This window comes from Phoenix dactylifera, chromosome 7 (assembly GCF_051530095.1).
Source record: "Phoenix dactylifera cultivar Ajwa chromosome 7, Ajwa_hap1_PhDact_Kaust_v1.1, whole genome shotgun sequence".
NCBI lineage: Eukaryota > Viridiplantae > Streptophyta > Magnoliopsida > Arecales > Arecaceae > Phoenix > Phoenix dactylifera.
Window position 1 is genome coordinate 7,975,634 of NC_143196.1, and position 15,564 is coordinate 7,991,197.

Genomic DNA, 15,564 nt, shown 5'->3' on the forward strand with positions numbered 1-15,564 from the left:
GCTTTATGATGGGAATTGTATAGGCAAATAGTCTTTTTAGTAGAATAAATGCGGGCAGATGGTTGAAAGTAGTCTAAAATATGTTTCAACTATTTGTGCTTGAATTCGGAAGTTGGTTCAGCGATAGATGTAGTCGATGGGGTAGAGGGTCTGCAGATACTCGTCGAGCTCCTCATTGCCCCAATCTTCCCTGTAGGCTCCCTGCTCCGCCAGCGCGACAACTGTCCAAATCATTTGGCGCAATGGTTGGTTGGTTAAGTAGGATGCCTTCCGCTATGTTATTTATATCTAAACTTTTTATTTCCCTTTCATGTAGCTTGATCTAACTTAAGTTGAGATTAGTAATATCTCTAACCTAGTTTCTTTTTAGTTGCACAATTAGATATAATAAAATATTAGAAAATTTATATTCAAGTTCTTGTGAGAGTTATATTAGAATGAACGTATTTAAAATATTGATGGACCTTTAAAACAATGAATTAATTTTTCACTAGGTGGAACTTAAGAATTTATATTAAGATCTCATAGCCAAATTTGAATTGGGCTTGTCCAAATTAAGATTGATTTGGATTTAAAAGTTCATAAAACTAATGCTTGGCTTTTCCTACAGTAAAATGCTAAAAGATATATAGTGTTTATCTGGTGGGGGATACAATTATATTGCTTTGTGAGAGTTAGGTCAAACCAAATTAAATTTTGTGCTTAGTTTATTGAATTTTACTGATAAAATTATTCAAATTTGATAAACTAAATATGTTATACGAACAGAAGCAAATTTCAAAGAAAGGAGAATAGGTATTAGCTCAGTTGGTTGGCATCCTCTCCTAAGGGTATGCTTATTGTAAAGATCCAAATTCTAACTTTGTAATGACATTTTAGCACTATAATTTAGAAAACACTAGTTTTTTCGAAGCCTCTTGTTCATATGTATCATCAAAAAGGTGCTATTCTATAATATTTGTTTAACAATTAAAGAAAAGAATTCAGGAATTGCTTTATTCAAAAATTAATTGAAAGTCTTTCAACTTATAGCCCTCATGTGCCATCTTTTTATCTTAAATTAAGATGTAGTATAGTTTAATTTGTACTAATTTATAATTTGTTTTAAATTTTGATGAATCAAGTACTATGTAATTAAATTTTCTTTATAATATATTTGTGTCATACCTCGTAGAACCCTCTATATTTGTGCAAAAATTCGGACTCATACAAAAAGCTCCTTTTAGATACTTCTAGGTACAAGTTTAATGCACGTAAAATGCTTATGACTCCTAAATATTTTGGATATAGGATAAATTGAATACATCTTAAATTTTAAATATTTAAAATTATATGTTATTAGTTCTTAAAAATTGTTTAAGAATGATTAGAGTTGAAATATTTTTAGCTCTAGTTTGGATGAATTAGAGAGCAAGAGAAAGATTGCTAGGCAAGAATGTTGGGAAGGAAGTCTTGTGTTAACATATCCAGGATCAGGAAGAGATTGATGATACTAAATCTGATTAGAGATATTATGGGAGTTGAAAGTCGAGAAATTTTTCCATTATTATGTAGGATGCTTTTGGAGATTTTAAATTTAACATCATGACTTTAATTTTTCTCATGAATTTAATTTTTTTTATTTTTAGAATTTTGGATTCTCTATGAGGTGTTTGTTTGTTAAATAGAGAAAGTTCAAAACTGGGAATTTTGAAATAGAAGAGGGACAGAAAACATGAACTTGAAAAATTCTATTCAAAGTAGAAGTTTTTAGTGTTATTATTGTAGAAAAATTTTGAAATTTTATTTTACAACCAAATACTCCATATTACTCAGTTATGATTAATAATTATAAAAACATGAACTGTCATGATTTTCTAGTATACTCAAACACATTGTATATTGTTAGGATCTAGATTAAAATTTCTTAAATCTAGGGGCATATATAATGTCTAAATCTTAGGAGGCTTTCCTATATGATGTTATAGGAAGTCCCTAGATTGTATCCATGTCAACATATAGTCTACGTAAAGTCCTTATACAAATTTAAATTATTATATATAAGTAATATATGAGTAAAAATTTCATTTTTTATATTACTAGTAATCATGCAACTGTAATGCATGTTTAAGGAAAGAGGCAAGGAAGGGCAAGTGATAGTGTTTGATATGTTTCTGAGATGATCAATTCAAGAATCCAATCAATGTTTGGGTGTTCAATCAAAGAAATAGGTAGAGTCTAATTGGTTCGGTCTAATTTTTGGGCTACCCTTTTTGCACACACGAGCAATTCTCTTGCCACATGGTAAGTTGGATTTGGGAATTTATTGCCAAATACGAGGAATTGCTTCATTATGGAGATGTCAAATAATAGTTATGGGTTTTATGAACTTTTCATGTGTGGTGCTTCTCAACATTTTCCTTTTTGTCCATCCTTTCAATTGTTTGTCACCGTTTTGACCTTTAAACTATATGACATTTTGTTTTTTAATTCTCTACACCGTCCATTGGAGGAGGTAATAGTTTGTACCTTGAGTGACGCATGAATATATCTGAATAGTTATATATTCTTACAAGGTTATAGCACATGCATCCATTCAAAACATATACAAGGAAACACCCTCCCCAATTTGACTTTCCTCTTTCAAGAAATCTTAAGGGCTTAGTTTAATCATCTACAACCTTGAAGCATTCTCTTCTTATCACTAAAACAGAATGTGTTCTCATAGAAAATATGAATTTGACTTTGTCTATCTTATTTCCTCATAAAAAAAAAGACTTTGTCTATCTTACGTATTTCCTCATCCGAAGCTTCTTAACCATCACCAGTTGGCCTTAGATACAACTTCCCCTTGCCTCCACAATGGCAAAAAAGGGCTTCACCTTCATACATTGCACCGTTCTACGTGTCAGGTCCGATAACGATCCCTTGCTATCACCGGCAGTATCTTGATTAAGAGCTATAATAAACTAAGGAAATATCTACACTTGATGACAGAAAGCCTATCACTTTCCAGTAGTTGAGATGCAAATCAAACAATTAATACACTCAAAAGCATTCCATTCGAGCATGGAATGGTATCATTTATTTTGATAACTTTTGGTTGTAGAATTGCTAATCTCTTGAAAATTACAAGGGGTGTGGGTTCGCATGTATCTACCTAGGCAAAGTCACGAGATGTTACTATCCTTGTTAGGGGTGGCAACAGTTCAGGTCAATTCTCGACACAGATCAATCCCTATGATGTTACTCGATCGACCATACTCATTCATAGCCCACTTTATTTTGCTTGAACTAATCTGGATCTAATGACTGACTTGACCCAAATAAAGCTATATTCTCGTGACAATAGTTGATCATGGGTGATCCTTGATTTGTTTAAAATCAAACAAAAAATGAAAAAAGGATCCATATTGAGTTAAACTTAAAAGATATAGATCCAGATCTAGCTATCAAACAATGTCTAGAAGGGTCATCTTTTTGGATTCTCAATTTTTTTTCTTTTCTTTTGGTAAATGGATTCTCAATTTTTACTACCACAAATTTAAGTAACATGTACTTCAGCTAGAGGGTGTATCGATATGGATTTTACTGCTTGTTGGTTTTTAGTATACTATTCCTATTTAGAGGAGGGAAAGCGAAGGGAAAACAAGCCATTGGCTTCAAGATAGACAAGTCACGTAAAGCGCCATCCAGTTCATGCATGCATTTATGCGTGTTCCAAGTGCCATGCATGGAAGAGGAGATCCTCTCCCAGATCTCCCAAACCCATCTCAGCCTTGCATCAGTTTGTTACCTTTTCTTTGGATTCCTTTCGTTTTGGGTCACTCCCTTTAGAAAGAAAGGAAAAGATAAAGTGATGGCACATTCAAAGAATCAGCAACTAGACCACCTTAAAGGTTACACAAGATGTGAATGTGACCTAATATTACATGGCTCCACTTGGACATGCAATTAATACTGACTAAACATGCTGCTGCCAGCTGGATGACTTTATCAGATAAAATGTAAATCGATCCACATTGCAATTTCGTCGAGATTATTTTTTTCATGAAATGAAATTGATATTATTTGGTTTAAGAAAAAAATACCAGTTGGTTAATTACATACTTAATGCGGTTTAAGAAGAAAAAGGTAATTATCATTTTTTTTTTGTAAGGAAGGTTGTTTTTGGTCCTAGAACAAATAAATGAGAATAATAAAAGCATGACAATGAGAACAGTGATGTGATGGGTTATTCCAATTATTTGAATAATATTTGGATGATTGTGTTTTTTTATCTTAAAACAAAGTTTGTATGAATATATGATGCCTTTGTGCTAAATAAGTATATAGTTTATGACAATTCTCTCACAGAATATTGTCTAATTAACAAGTTTGATAAGGTGTACTACTGCAGGGTTATAGCGATTTTTTGAAAAATATTTGGCCACCGTAAAGCCTATTCCAAGACTTGCTCAAATCAAATACCACCTAACAAGAAATATAAATAAGTTATAATTAATATTGTTTATTCATGTATTATCTTTTAAACAATAATCAGATGTTATGTTCTCAAATCAAAATTGGGACCTCTCTCCAATGCTCGACACAAGCTCACAAAACATAGTTTGAGAGTTTGAGATTCGATTTTGAGTAGTGTTGGCTCTTGCTTCGACCTTTAATTAGTAAAACTCTAACTTTATAGGTTCTAGTATGGTCTACCCAAGGCATCGGTTCTAGCCTCGGTAGGTCGGGACAGCTTAATAGTAGTAAATAAGGTTAGAGCTTTTTTTGAAATAAAAATATATAATGGTAGACCATAGTCTCACTGGCTACCCATATTCTACTGTAATTAGATTTAGCTAGTTTCCATAAAAAAAAAATAGATTTAGCTAGTTATGAATCACACGGAGCTAGCATAATCATTTATCGATCCCACCACCGAACCTTGATTCAGATGATATAATCCTAGCAATAGGCAAAAGTTTGGTCTCAAATGGGATCAGCTTTTACTTGGACCCATTTACACCAAGCCTTTGTTCACCTTTTATTTGACTGGCTGTGCTCCTCCAAGACGTAAAGCCCATCATATCATGGTTGGTGCTATTGGAAGCTTGGTGACCTAGGCTGGTGGGATATCTATCCCACGTCCAAATCAGAATAAGAACCAACATCTATCACCATTCTTACATGACACGAAGTTCAAAAATCCTAATGGGGGCATGGCCTTACTTCCAACCAAATGATTTCAAGTTCGAAACGCACGGGCATCGATTAAATTGTGGAGACCGGATGCTCCCTGTTCGGACACGGAGTATGAAAGGACGTATCGCTCTACTGGTTGTCTCGATGGTGCCAGGTATGACGTACTCACACATGGTATTCGTGCCGGAGCCTAGAAGGATAATTGAGCCGGACCCACAGATGGGGAGGGTATGAGTAAAACTGGCCGGAGTGCCCAACACACTGTTATTTCTATCCGCATCAAATATTCTTCTGGCAGGATGGGGGTCCAGTACACTACAAAAAATTATAGCTTTCCCGACTCTTCCCCGCCGACGCTATCAAAAAGCGTCGGCGAAAAACGAGCGCGGTCGAAACTCGACGACGCTTTGTTTTAGCGTTGGGTGAAATTTGGATACGACGACGCTTTAAAGCGTCGTCGTAGGCCAAAGGATACGACGACGCTTTAAAGCGTCGTCGGAGGCCAAAAGGGCCCAACTCCCCCGATCCCTCCTTCACCCAGCGCCCCCCCGATCTTAGAGACGACGACGCTTTAAAGCGTCGTCGTAGGCCAAAAGATACGACGACGCTTTAAAGCGTCGTCGGAGGCCAAAAGGGCCCAACTCCCCCGATCCCTCCTTCACCCAGCGCCCCCCGATCTTAGAGACGACGACGCTTTAAAACGTCGTCGGAGGTCCCTCCTTCTTCACCCAGCCGCTCCCCCGATCCTTCCTTTTTTCTGCCGCTCCATCCGCCCACCCCACCATCGTCGTCGGAGGTTCTTTGTTTTAATCCCACACCGGATACCCCACCCGTTCTCCCCTAATTTCTTTTAATCCGCCGCCGCCTGGGCTTCGAAGCAGGGGCACTCGAGGGCTCCTCCGGATCGCCGTCACAAACTCTCTTCTGAGTCCGTTCCTTTCACACTCTCGTTGCGCGGCGGCAAGCAACGAGGGTGCCGGCACGCGCTCCCTTCTGGCCTCTGCCGCCGCTTCTGCCGCTTTTTGCGGAACCAGATCCTCCACTTTAGACCCTTCTTCCCCTCGAAACCCTCGGTGACCACACCGCAACCATCTGGATCCCGTCACCTTCCGTTCTTCTTAGAAGAGCGGGGCATTTGGAGGAGGAAGAACCGAGGGAGAAGGGGATGGGGTGCGCGCAGTCGCGGGTGGACAACGAGGAGGCGGTCTTCCGATGCCGGGAGCGGAAGCAGTGGATGAAGGAGGCGGTGACCGCACGCAACGCCTCCGCTGCAGCCCACTCCGCCTATGCAGTCGCCCTTAAGAACACTGGCGCCGCCCTCAGCGAGTTCGGCCAGGGCGAAGTCGCCTCCGCCCCCGCCTCCGTCTCCTCCTCCGCCACCGCCGTCCAACCCCCCACCGCCGTCTCCACCGCCTCCGCCGTCCAGCCCCCTATGGACGGACTTCTTCGCCATGGACGAGAACGTGCGCGGCCCGTCCCTGGGCCACCCCGAGGAGATCCAGCCGGAAAGAGAGGAGGCGCCGGAGGAAAGACAGGAGCGCCTCACCTGTTTTTTTTTAAAAACAGGTTGCTAACGCCGACGCTTATAAGCGTCGGCGTTGACTATTTTCCCGACGCTTTCATTAGCGTCGGGAAAGTCCTGTTTTTGCCGACGCTAAGAGAAAGCGTCGGTAAAAACCCGACCCACTCCCACTTGCCCGACGCCTGACCCACGCTTTGCGATGCGTGGGCTGGGAATTCGCCGACGCTTATAAGCGTCGGTAAAGACAAAAAAAAGCGTCGGGAGTTCTTCCTTCTTTTGTAGTGAGTAGGAGGGGTGGGCTTGTGCCCTCCTCCTCCCTTCTTTTAAGTGAAAAAAAAATCTCTATACACGTGTGAGTGGTTTCACTCAAATCCAAGAAGGCTATGATAATATCCAATATCTACAGATTTTTCCAACCACCTAATTTTATCCTGACCCCAAATCTGTTCAAGATTCCAAGTCACCTTCCGCCTCCGTCACCTCCAACCTTGTAGGACTCTTCCAAAACTTGGTTTCCAAGCCCCGAAAAACCTAGGGCCCCACGGTAGCCTCCACTCCTCTCCGTCCGATCTAAATCCGACGCGTCGCGTCACGGTCCCCCACCGACACCATCCGATCGAACGGCCGCCACCGAATCATCCGCGGTCTTCCATATTCTCGGCCCCGTCGATTCGACCCGCCGAGCACGGAGCGGAACTGGGATTCCCAATCCCGCTCCAACGACTCCAAAGTGAAAGCGTAAGACTTATCCCCACCAGCCAAATATTGAGCTCCATCCCAAAGCAGAATATCTCTTCCATTGGGTTCACGGATGGTCTGCACGTGTCCATCAAGATTCACTCTTGTGGTAATATCACATCAAAGCCTTACGTGTACCATCACCCAATAGCAGCGCGTTGACGGTTCTTCCGCTGATGAGGTGAGCTAACCCGTCATATCGTCTCCTGCTCCTACTCTGATTGGGTCGGCGCACCCCTCCCCAGATCGCCTCCTATAAATATCGCCACCGCTCCCTTCTTTTCCCTGACTCTCTGCGATCTCTCTCTCGTGTCTTCGTTTCGAGGCCTTTCTTCAATCTAAACTCTTCTGGTAATCTCGTGATCCGATCTCCTTTAATTTTCTACTGTAGATGTTTTTGCCCTTTTCTTTTCCCGTTAATTTCGATCAAGATTCTAGGGTTTTGTTTGCGGATTCGGATATCTGGGTCACGGAGTGTCTCTTATTGGAGGCGGCGATCGTTTTCTTATTTATTTTCGCTATTTTTTCTTGTTTTTCAGCACTTTCGTTTGATTTATAGAGATTGGTGGATCGGCTTCCATGGCTCCGACGACGCAGTACCTGAAAGAAGCTCGAACTTTGTATTCTCTCTTGATCTGTTCGTCCTCCACCTTTATTTGATCCGCCCCAGCTCTCGCGATCTAGGGTTTCTGCGAGATCTCCGCCGGATTTCGAGGTATTCTTCGCTCTATCTTGCTTCCCCGATCTCAAGATCGGTGCTCCAAGCTCGGGTTTTCTGATCTGATGTTCTTTGTTGGGGGAAAAAGCTAGGGTTTTGATTTGATTTCATCTGTCGGAGAATCGGAGCGATAGTGAGGATGCCGTGCGTGGAGGCGACGGATCCGGCGGCGGCGGACAAGGACGCGGAGCCTTTCGTGGAGGTGGATCCTACGGGGAGATACGGGCGGTACGGGGACCTTCTTGGTGCCGGGGCGGTGAAGAAGGTGTACAGGGCGTTCGACCAGGAGGAGGGGATCGAGGTGGCGTGGAACCAGGTGCGGTTCCGGAGCTTCAGCGAGGACCGAGCGATGATGGACCGGATCTTCGCCGAGGTCCGGCTCCTCCGGGAGCTCCGGCACGAGAACATCATCGCGCTGTACCGGGTGTGGATGGACTCCGAGCGCAGCACTCTCAACTTCATCACCGAGGTCTGCACCTCCGGCGACCTCCGCGAGTACCGGAAGCGCCACCGCCACGTCTCCCTCAAGGCTCTCAAGAAGTGGTCCCGCCAGATCCTCATGGGCCTCGACTACCTCCACAACCACGACCCCTGCATCATCCATCGCGACCTCAACTGCAGCAACGTCTTCATCAACGGCAACATCGGCCAGGTACTCCTGCGAACCACACGCCTTCTCCTCCCATTGCTGGGAAACGGGTATTTATTCCATTTGGGAAACGCATTTGTTCTGGTCGCGGCCGCCGCCGCCGCCCCGGCGCCTCCCTCGCCCTCGTTGATTCCCTCTGGAATATTCCTTTCGTTGCGAGAAACGCGGTAGAAAATAGAATTTTCCCTTAACTTGTGCCGCGGGACACTCTAACGAACTTTCGGGGTCCTCCATGGACCGCGTTAAATATCTGGTTTTTGTCACCGCTGCACCCAACCAGGGACGAAAAGTCACCTGAACATATTTTTTTTATCGTAACTTTTTTATTCAACTCGTTGCTATTTACGGTCAAATTACTTATTATATATATATATTGCCGGTTTCACAAAGTTTTTTATCGTCTCGGATCGTCTTAGATGTAATAATACTATATTTCGTATGATATAAAGTTTTAGTTTTTCCTTTTGTTTGGTTTTTATTGTCTCTGTTTATCTCCAGATAGTTTGGGTTTATTTTGATAGAAAAAGAGAGGTCGGTGAGAATATGCATCGAGAAAAGGCAGCGCCTTTTCGTGAAATCTGCTCTCTTTTTGGTCTGTTGTAGTAGATGCCGATGCCAGTGCTGATGTAGCTGGGTGGTTGCAGGTGAAGATAGGGGACCTGGGGCTAGCGGCGATCGTGGGAAAGAGCCACGCGGCGCACTCGATCCTTGGGACGCCGGAGTTCATGGCGCCGGAGCTGTACGAGGAGGAGTACACGGAGCTGGTGGACATCTACTCGTTCGGGATGTGCGTGCTGGAGATGGTAACGCTGGAGATACCCTACAGCGAGTGCGACAGCGTCGCCAAGATCTACCGCAAGGTTACGGCCGGAGTGCGCCCGGCGGCCATAGGCAAGGTCCGCGACCCCGAGGTCCGGGCCTTTATTGAGCGCTGCCTCGCCAAGCCCCGCGCCCGGCCCTCCGCCTCCGAGCTCCTCAAGGACACTTTCTTCAGTGGTCTCGATGATGACGAAAACCCGCCTCCCCCGAGCCTGGCCGCCACCGAGCACTGCAACCCGCCGTCGGCGCCGGAAATGTCCGGCCTTCGGCTGGATTGAAGGGAATGCATGCATTGGGGCCCGGCTTCTTCGCTAACAACCTTACTGACTGTTCTGTCCTGACGGGTTCTTTCCTCTCTATTTGCTGGGCGCAGAAAGAGACGGGCTGTGGTGTTTTTTTTTTTTTTTTTTTTTTTTTTTTTTTTTTTTTTTTTTTTTTTCTTCTTTTGGTGAACGTCTTTGTAGTGCTTTTGGGGATGAATCGTTGCAACAAGTGTTTTGTTTTTTTATCTCTTTTTTCCATTAATTTGGTTTTATATGCATATACATACGAAATTTAATTGGATGTGGTTGGGCGTGTAAGCATCGTTTATTCTTATTATTACTACTATTATTTTAAATTCCTCTGTTCTTTTCTTTTGTTAATTCTATGTTGGAGTCTGGATGCCGTGATGATTTTTTGAGTTTTTTATATTTTTATTTGCCATCTTCATTTGCTTTATTGTGGGCCCCTGTGGTCTTTTCCAGGATGGCGGTACATAAAAGAGCAAACGTGTCTCACATGTTCCGCAATCAGAAATTGTTTAATTTTTAGGTATATGGCAGACAGCTGGAGACAGCTGGACCTGCAACGGTTTCGCTGGGGGTAGCGGCTGTGGCCATGAAGGAATCCAACTAAAGTTGTTGGCTGGATATGATTTTAGTCAAATCTCTGGGTGGGCTTATACTAGCAAACAAAATAGTCTCCAATATATTTTGAGGGAGTGAAATAATTTATACTCTGGTAAGAGCTAAAGCTATCCCTCTCCTGATTCCACTTACCGTTCCGCCGCTCACACTTTCTAGTAGGAGTGATTTTTCACCATGGGCTACCCATGGAAAGGGAGGGGAGACCGGGAGAGCTCCATGGCGCCACGCTCCGAGTCCTCTCGCCTCCACAAATCCGGGCCCCAGCCACCTTGGCACGTTCCAAATCGGCATTCAGCCCACTCTTACAGCCGCACCGTGCTCCGATTCATGTTTTTGTGACGATTGGCGAGGATTGCATGGTCAGCCTCCATCTCTTCCCCCGTGGTCGTGAATGAAATGAGTTCTTCCAACCGTGCAATTCATACGAAGTTTTGCAATTCTTTTCTTAAAAGAGTAAATTATATTTATTAAATTTCCATATATGATCAGCAATTATCGCAAGATAGATTTAGTGGTATAAATGGAAATTGGTGTTCTATGGAATTCGTGCAAGTACACCTGAGTGATTGAAATGTCTGCTCCTCTCATCTCAACCTTCCGGATACTAATATTGACTCTCGATGCTCTCTATTGAACAGAGGGCTGAGACGGGTGGACTAAAAATTTTCATCCACTTCTAAATTTTGTATGCTACAATCTATCGAGAATCACTCTAATTTTTATGAATTGCACCAAGGCTTTCATGGCACACCATCAGTATAGAGCTTTTCTTTTATGAATAATTATTAGAGAGCTTTTCTGTTTCACTCGTTTATAAAATGCTTTCCTCGTCACTTTTTTTTCATGGTAGCAGTAATTGGTTTCTTAATCTAAGTTCCTGACAATCACATATGGGGGACATTGATGGTGGCCTCTCTGCTTTCCTTTTTTTTATGTTTATTTTTATACCTAAGGGGCCTTAGGCCAAAAGGAAAATTAATCCAGCTAAAAAATTGCTCCGAGTGCATCTGCCGGTAGAATACTGTGCAAGAGAGTTGGAGCATGGTCCTCGATATCCCAGACCAGTTTCCTTTCGAATGCTTGTGTAGCAACCTGATCAGCCACTTGGTTCCCCTCGCGGAGAAAATATGGGTTGCTTTAAACACAGCCATGGCCCTCCTCCGCTTCAATATGTCTTTCAACAATGGGTTGCCTGCATGGTGAGAGACTAAGAGGATGGGAAATTAATCCATGCTATTATAGTTACAGGATACCCCTCCATCCAAAACTGCAGTACGTACCAAATCATGAAGCTTTGCCCAGCTGCCCACCAGCTCGGCAAATGGGATGGCACAAGTAGCGAGCTACAGTCCAATAGTTTACAATAAACGGCCCTGTTCATCTCCAATACCAAAGCCTGCTGCAATCTTTCCATTAGAAACAGACCTATCAAAGTTGAACTTACAAACACCGAGGGAGTGGGAAGCCGCCGAAATAATATTTGTGCTGCATGTGAAGACACGAGAGTGTTTAAGACTTCCCCAGAACCAAGACTATGTTGTGAAGCCTCCCGTGGACGTATTAATACTCATATTATGACAGAAATAGAGGGCTTTTCTCACCAATTGTATTGGAGTGCTGCTAATGGCCTGATACATCCGCTCATTTCTTGCATACCATATCAACCACATAGTATAAGCAACTACCAACACATGCCATGTTTGGCAAAGCTTTGGAGGGCCAGAAAGTATTAATTTTTGGACCTCCAAAAGCATCTTGGATGATCATAGGCTTCGTTTGGGATTGCTATTGATAATAGAGCTTTTAGAGCTGATGTTAAAATTTTTGAAAAATAAAGATTTTGGAAGTAGAGTTTTTACTAAAAGTTATTTGCTGTTTGGTAACTATGTTTCTAAAATACTGTGAAACTTTAACATATGTTTAGAAACTAAAATGAGAAAGTGCTTTTGGTATGATAAAATGATAATAAAAATATTGTATAGTAGAGCACACCTCGGAATCAGGGATGCTAGGCCGACCTCAGCACCCGATAACCCGACCTCATCAAACACGCGATGCGACCTCACCGAGCTCGGCCTCGCCTACAACCGCATCCACGAGCCTGCCTACACCTACCTACGTGGCCGTACGTCGCAACGCCTCCGCACCATGCTTCGCCTGCCGACCAATGACAGTCAAGGACAACGCCATGCTGCTCCAGCTATATCCTGCTACGACTGTTAATGCCCTACCGCTCACAAGAACGGACTATATCGTGCATCTCAAGCAAGCCCTAGCTGTACGCTATTTGGCTTAAAGCCATTCCTTCTCATAATGAGAATGGGCCATACCTCTACCACCTGGACACCTCTACATGGGCTATAAATGACTCCATCAGATAATGCCTAAAAGACTTTTGAAAATCCATTCTAACTTGATCATCGGAGAGCTCTCACCGGAACCACCGGTGAGGCTTTGTGCATGTACACCGATCGCGGAAGGTGGCCCGCCTTCTTTCTCGACATTCCGGCGGCTCCCTCGACTCCCCCGGCATGGTCACCCTCGGGCCAAATTTGAACCACAACAAGTATTATTACTATTTTTAGTATTATTATTATTTTGTAGTGTTACTATTATTATTACTACTACTATTATTAGTATTATTAATAGTATTAGTACTACAACTATTATTATTATTATTACTATTTTTAGAATTATTAATATTATTAGTATTATTACTGTTATTAGTACTATTACTATGATTAGTATTATTACTATTTTTAGTATTATTATCATTTTTAGGATTATTACCATTATTATTATTATTACTATTATTACTATTATTAGTACTATTACTATTATTAGTATTATTATTATTGATAGTACAATATTTCTACTATATAATATAATATTATGATAATTATAACATAATATATAATAAAATATAATATACTGATAATCTAATATAATACAAAAATATAATATAATATAATGGATTAGAATCTATTCTAATGATAGATTATATTAGATTATGATTACATATTATTCTATATATTTAATAATAATATAATCATATAATAGAATATAATGTATTGTAATATGATCTAGTATGTTATCTTTTGTATTATTGATTGTATATTATAATATAATAATAATAATAATAATAATAATAATATCATATATTATCATAATATAACTATTATTATTATAATTAAAATATAAAATAATGATTGTAATAATATATTATATTATGATTATAATAAAATATAAGAATATGTTATATTTAATGATGATGCATTACTACAATAATATAATATATTATACTATTATATGTATTACTATTTTTTAGGGTTGACTTGAGATTTTCAGAAGTCAACTCATGATCTTCAAGAGACGTCTTGAACTTGCTATAGCTTTTGTTGTACGTTGTCTTTTTATTGTGGCCGTTGTGGAGTCGGCTCTTTTAGTTTAGGTGTTGACTCATTGTTTTTTAGGTTCGACTTTTGCTTGTCTAGAGTCGGCTCGTAATTCCAATAGGTCGAGTTGGTAATATGATGAAACTTTCAGTTCTCTGTCTTTCTCTTGCAGCTATTTAGGGGTTAACTCGCTTTTTTCTGGAGGTACCTACAAAAACTCAAGTCATTAAAATATGAGACAAAAATTTAGGATGGTATAAAGTTAAAGAGCAAAACTTCAATGCAATAAAAAAATATTTAAGCCAATTATATAAGGCTTATTTGTAGAATGAGTATATCTATCAAATAAATTCATGTAGTGCAGCTAAAAATGTATATGGAATGGCATAGAAATGCCCACCAAATAATAATAAAGAAATAGTTTCATCAATGTCTCACATGGCCTGGCATCTTTAGGATATGCACTGGAGGAATGATGGCGAAGCTAAAGAAAGGAAACATTACATGCTTTTTCTTGTACATAGAATTAATAAGAAATTTGGACAAACTATTTTGTGAATTAACAAAAAGTATCAAGGAAAAATATATAGAGATCAAAATAATTCCGAGTTGCTATAATACGAAGAGCTAAGGTAGAGCAAACACTCCATATGAAAAATTATACTCTAAAATGATGATTCACATGATGTAATAGATATCTTGATCCATTAGAAATTGGACAGGTAAAGAAATTTCTCGTTCAGTTACGTACCTACTTAAAAAAGAATAAACCTCAATTCCAAAAAATTATATCTTCTACCAAGACATTCACCGAGCAAGCAGAAGCCCTTTGGAGGGAAGCTATTCAGGATTTGAGAAATATTTCTGATTTGAATCATTCAAAAAAGATTTCTTGGTATAGTCATTTGAAAAAATAGATGGAAATAAATTGTGTCCAATAGGATTTGAACCTATACCAAAGGTTTAGAAGACCTCTGTCCTATCCATTAGACAATGGACACATTTCTAGAAACAATAGGGCTTTAGTAGTAGGAGTGCCTCCATCAAGGTTGTAATAGTGGAGCTAGATTTCATGGCATGGATCTCGCTTAGGGTTATTTGGTCCTCCATAAATTATAATGTAAAAAGAAGTAAGTTTATTGAAGTGACATTTTGTGTAGTCACTTTTTTTGTAGTTATTTGCTTTGATGGTTTCAGAAGTCAATTGTTATTTTTGTTGTTTGATTGGCAGTAACTCAATAGAACATTTTGTGACTTTCAGTTAAATTCTAATATTTAGTAGTTTTGGAACTTTCTAAATTTAGTTACCTCAAAAGTCAAAGATAAGATTACTTCCCTACGGAGGGCAGCATAAGAATTCCATCTTTAGCTCTCTTTATCTCAACAAAAAGCAACATCATGAACTTACAAACTCTTTAAAAAGTAAATCAATAATTGATGTAGGACAACCGAGCAAGATGAACTTTCTAGGGCTCTGTGGGCATAGCTTGATGGTCACGTAGTTACGGATGGAAGGAGTAGCCTTGTCTGATGTCTAAGATCGATGACAACATGCGCAAATGTTTAAGCCAAAAATTGAAAGTAAATGATGCTTGTAAACTTTCCATTTGAAAATCTTGATAGGCAATGTGGTCTATTACTCTATGATG

The 15,564-nt window shown here is 40.6% G+C and overlaps 1 protein-coding gene and 1 non-coding gene across 4 annotated transcripts; one reads left to right on the forward strand and one right to left on the reverse strand.

The window, feature by feature from the left end:
• The first annotated feature begins 7,645 nt into the window (after positions 1 to 7,645).
• LOC103713354 (Protein kinase superfamily protein) lies at positions 7,646 to 10,190 on the forward strand. Of its 3 annotated transcripts, none has more exons than XM_008800251.6 (4): positions 7,646 to 7,777; positions 7,966 to 8,141; positions 8,233 to 8,796; positions 9,438 to 10,190. In XM_008800251.6, the coding sequence occupies exons 3-4, from the start codon at positions 8,284 to 8,286 to the stop codon at positions 9,888 to 9,890; spliced, it is 966 nt and encodes a 321-aa protein (XP_008798473.3). In that variant the 5' UTR covers positions 7,646 to 7,777; positions 7,966 to 8,141; positions 8,233 to 8,283; the 3' UTR covers positions 9,891 to 10,190. The 3 variants fall into 3 exon arrangements, with proteins under 3 accessions (XP_008798473.3, XP_008798474.3, XP_017699817.3); XM_008800252.6 differs by having other exon boundaries at positions 8,237 to 8,796; XM_017844328.5 differs by having other exon boundaries at positions 7,666 to 7,777; positions 7,986 to 8,141; positions 9,438 to 10,054.
• A 4,654-nt stretch (positions 10,191 to 14,844) lies between these two features.
• Positions 14,845 to 14,916, reverse strand: TRNAR-UCU (transfer RNA arginine (anticodon UCU)). Its single transcript has one exon. It is a non-coding gene; the product is annotated as a tRNA-Arg (tRNA).
• Positions 14,917 to 15,564: the final 648 nt, after the last annotated feature.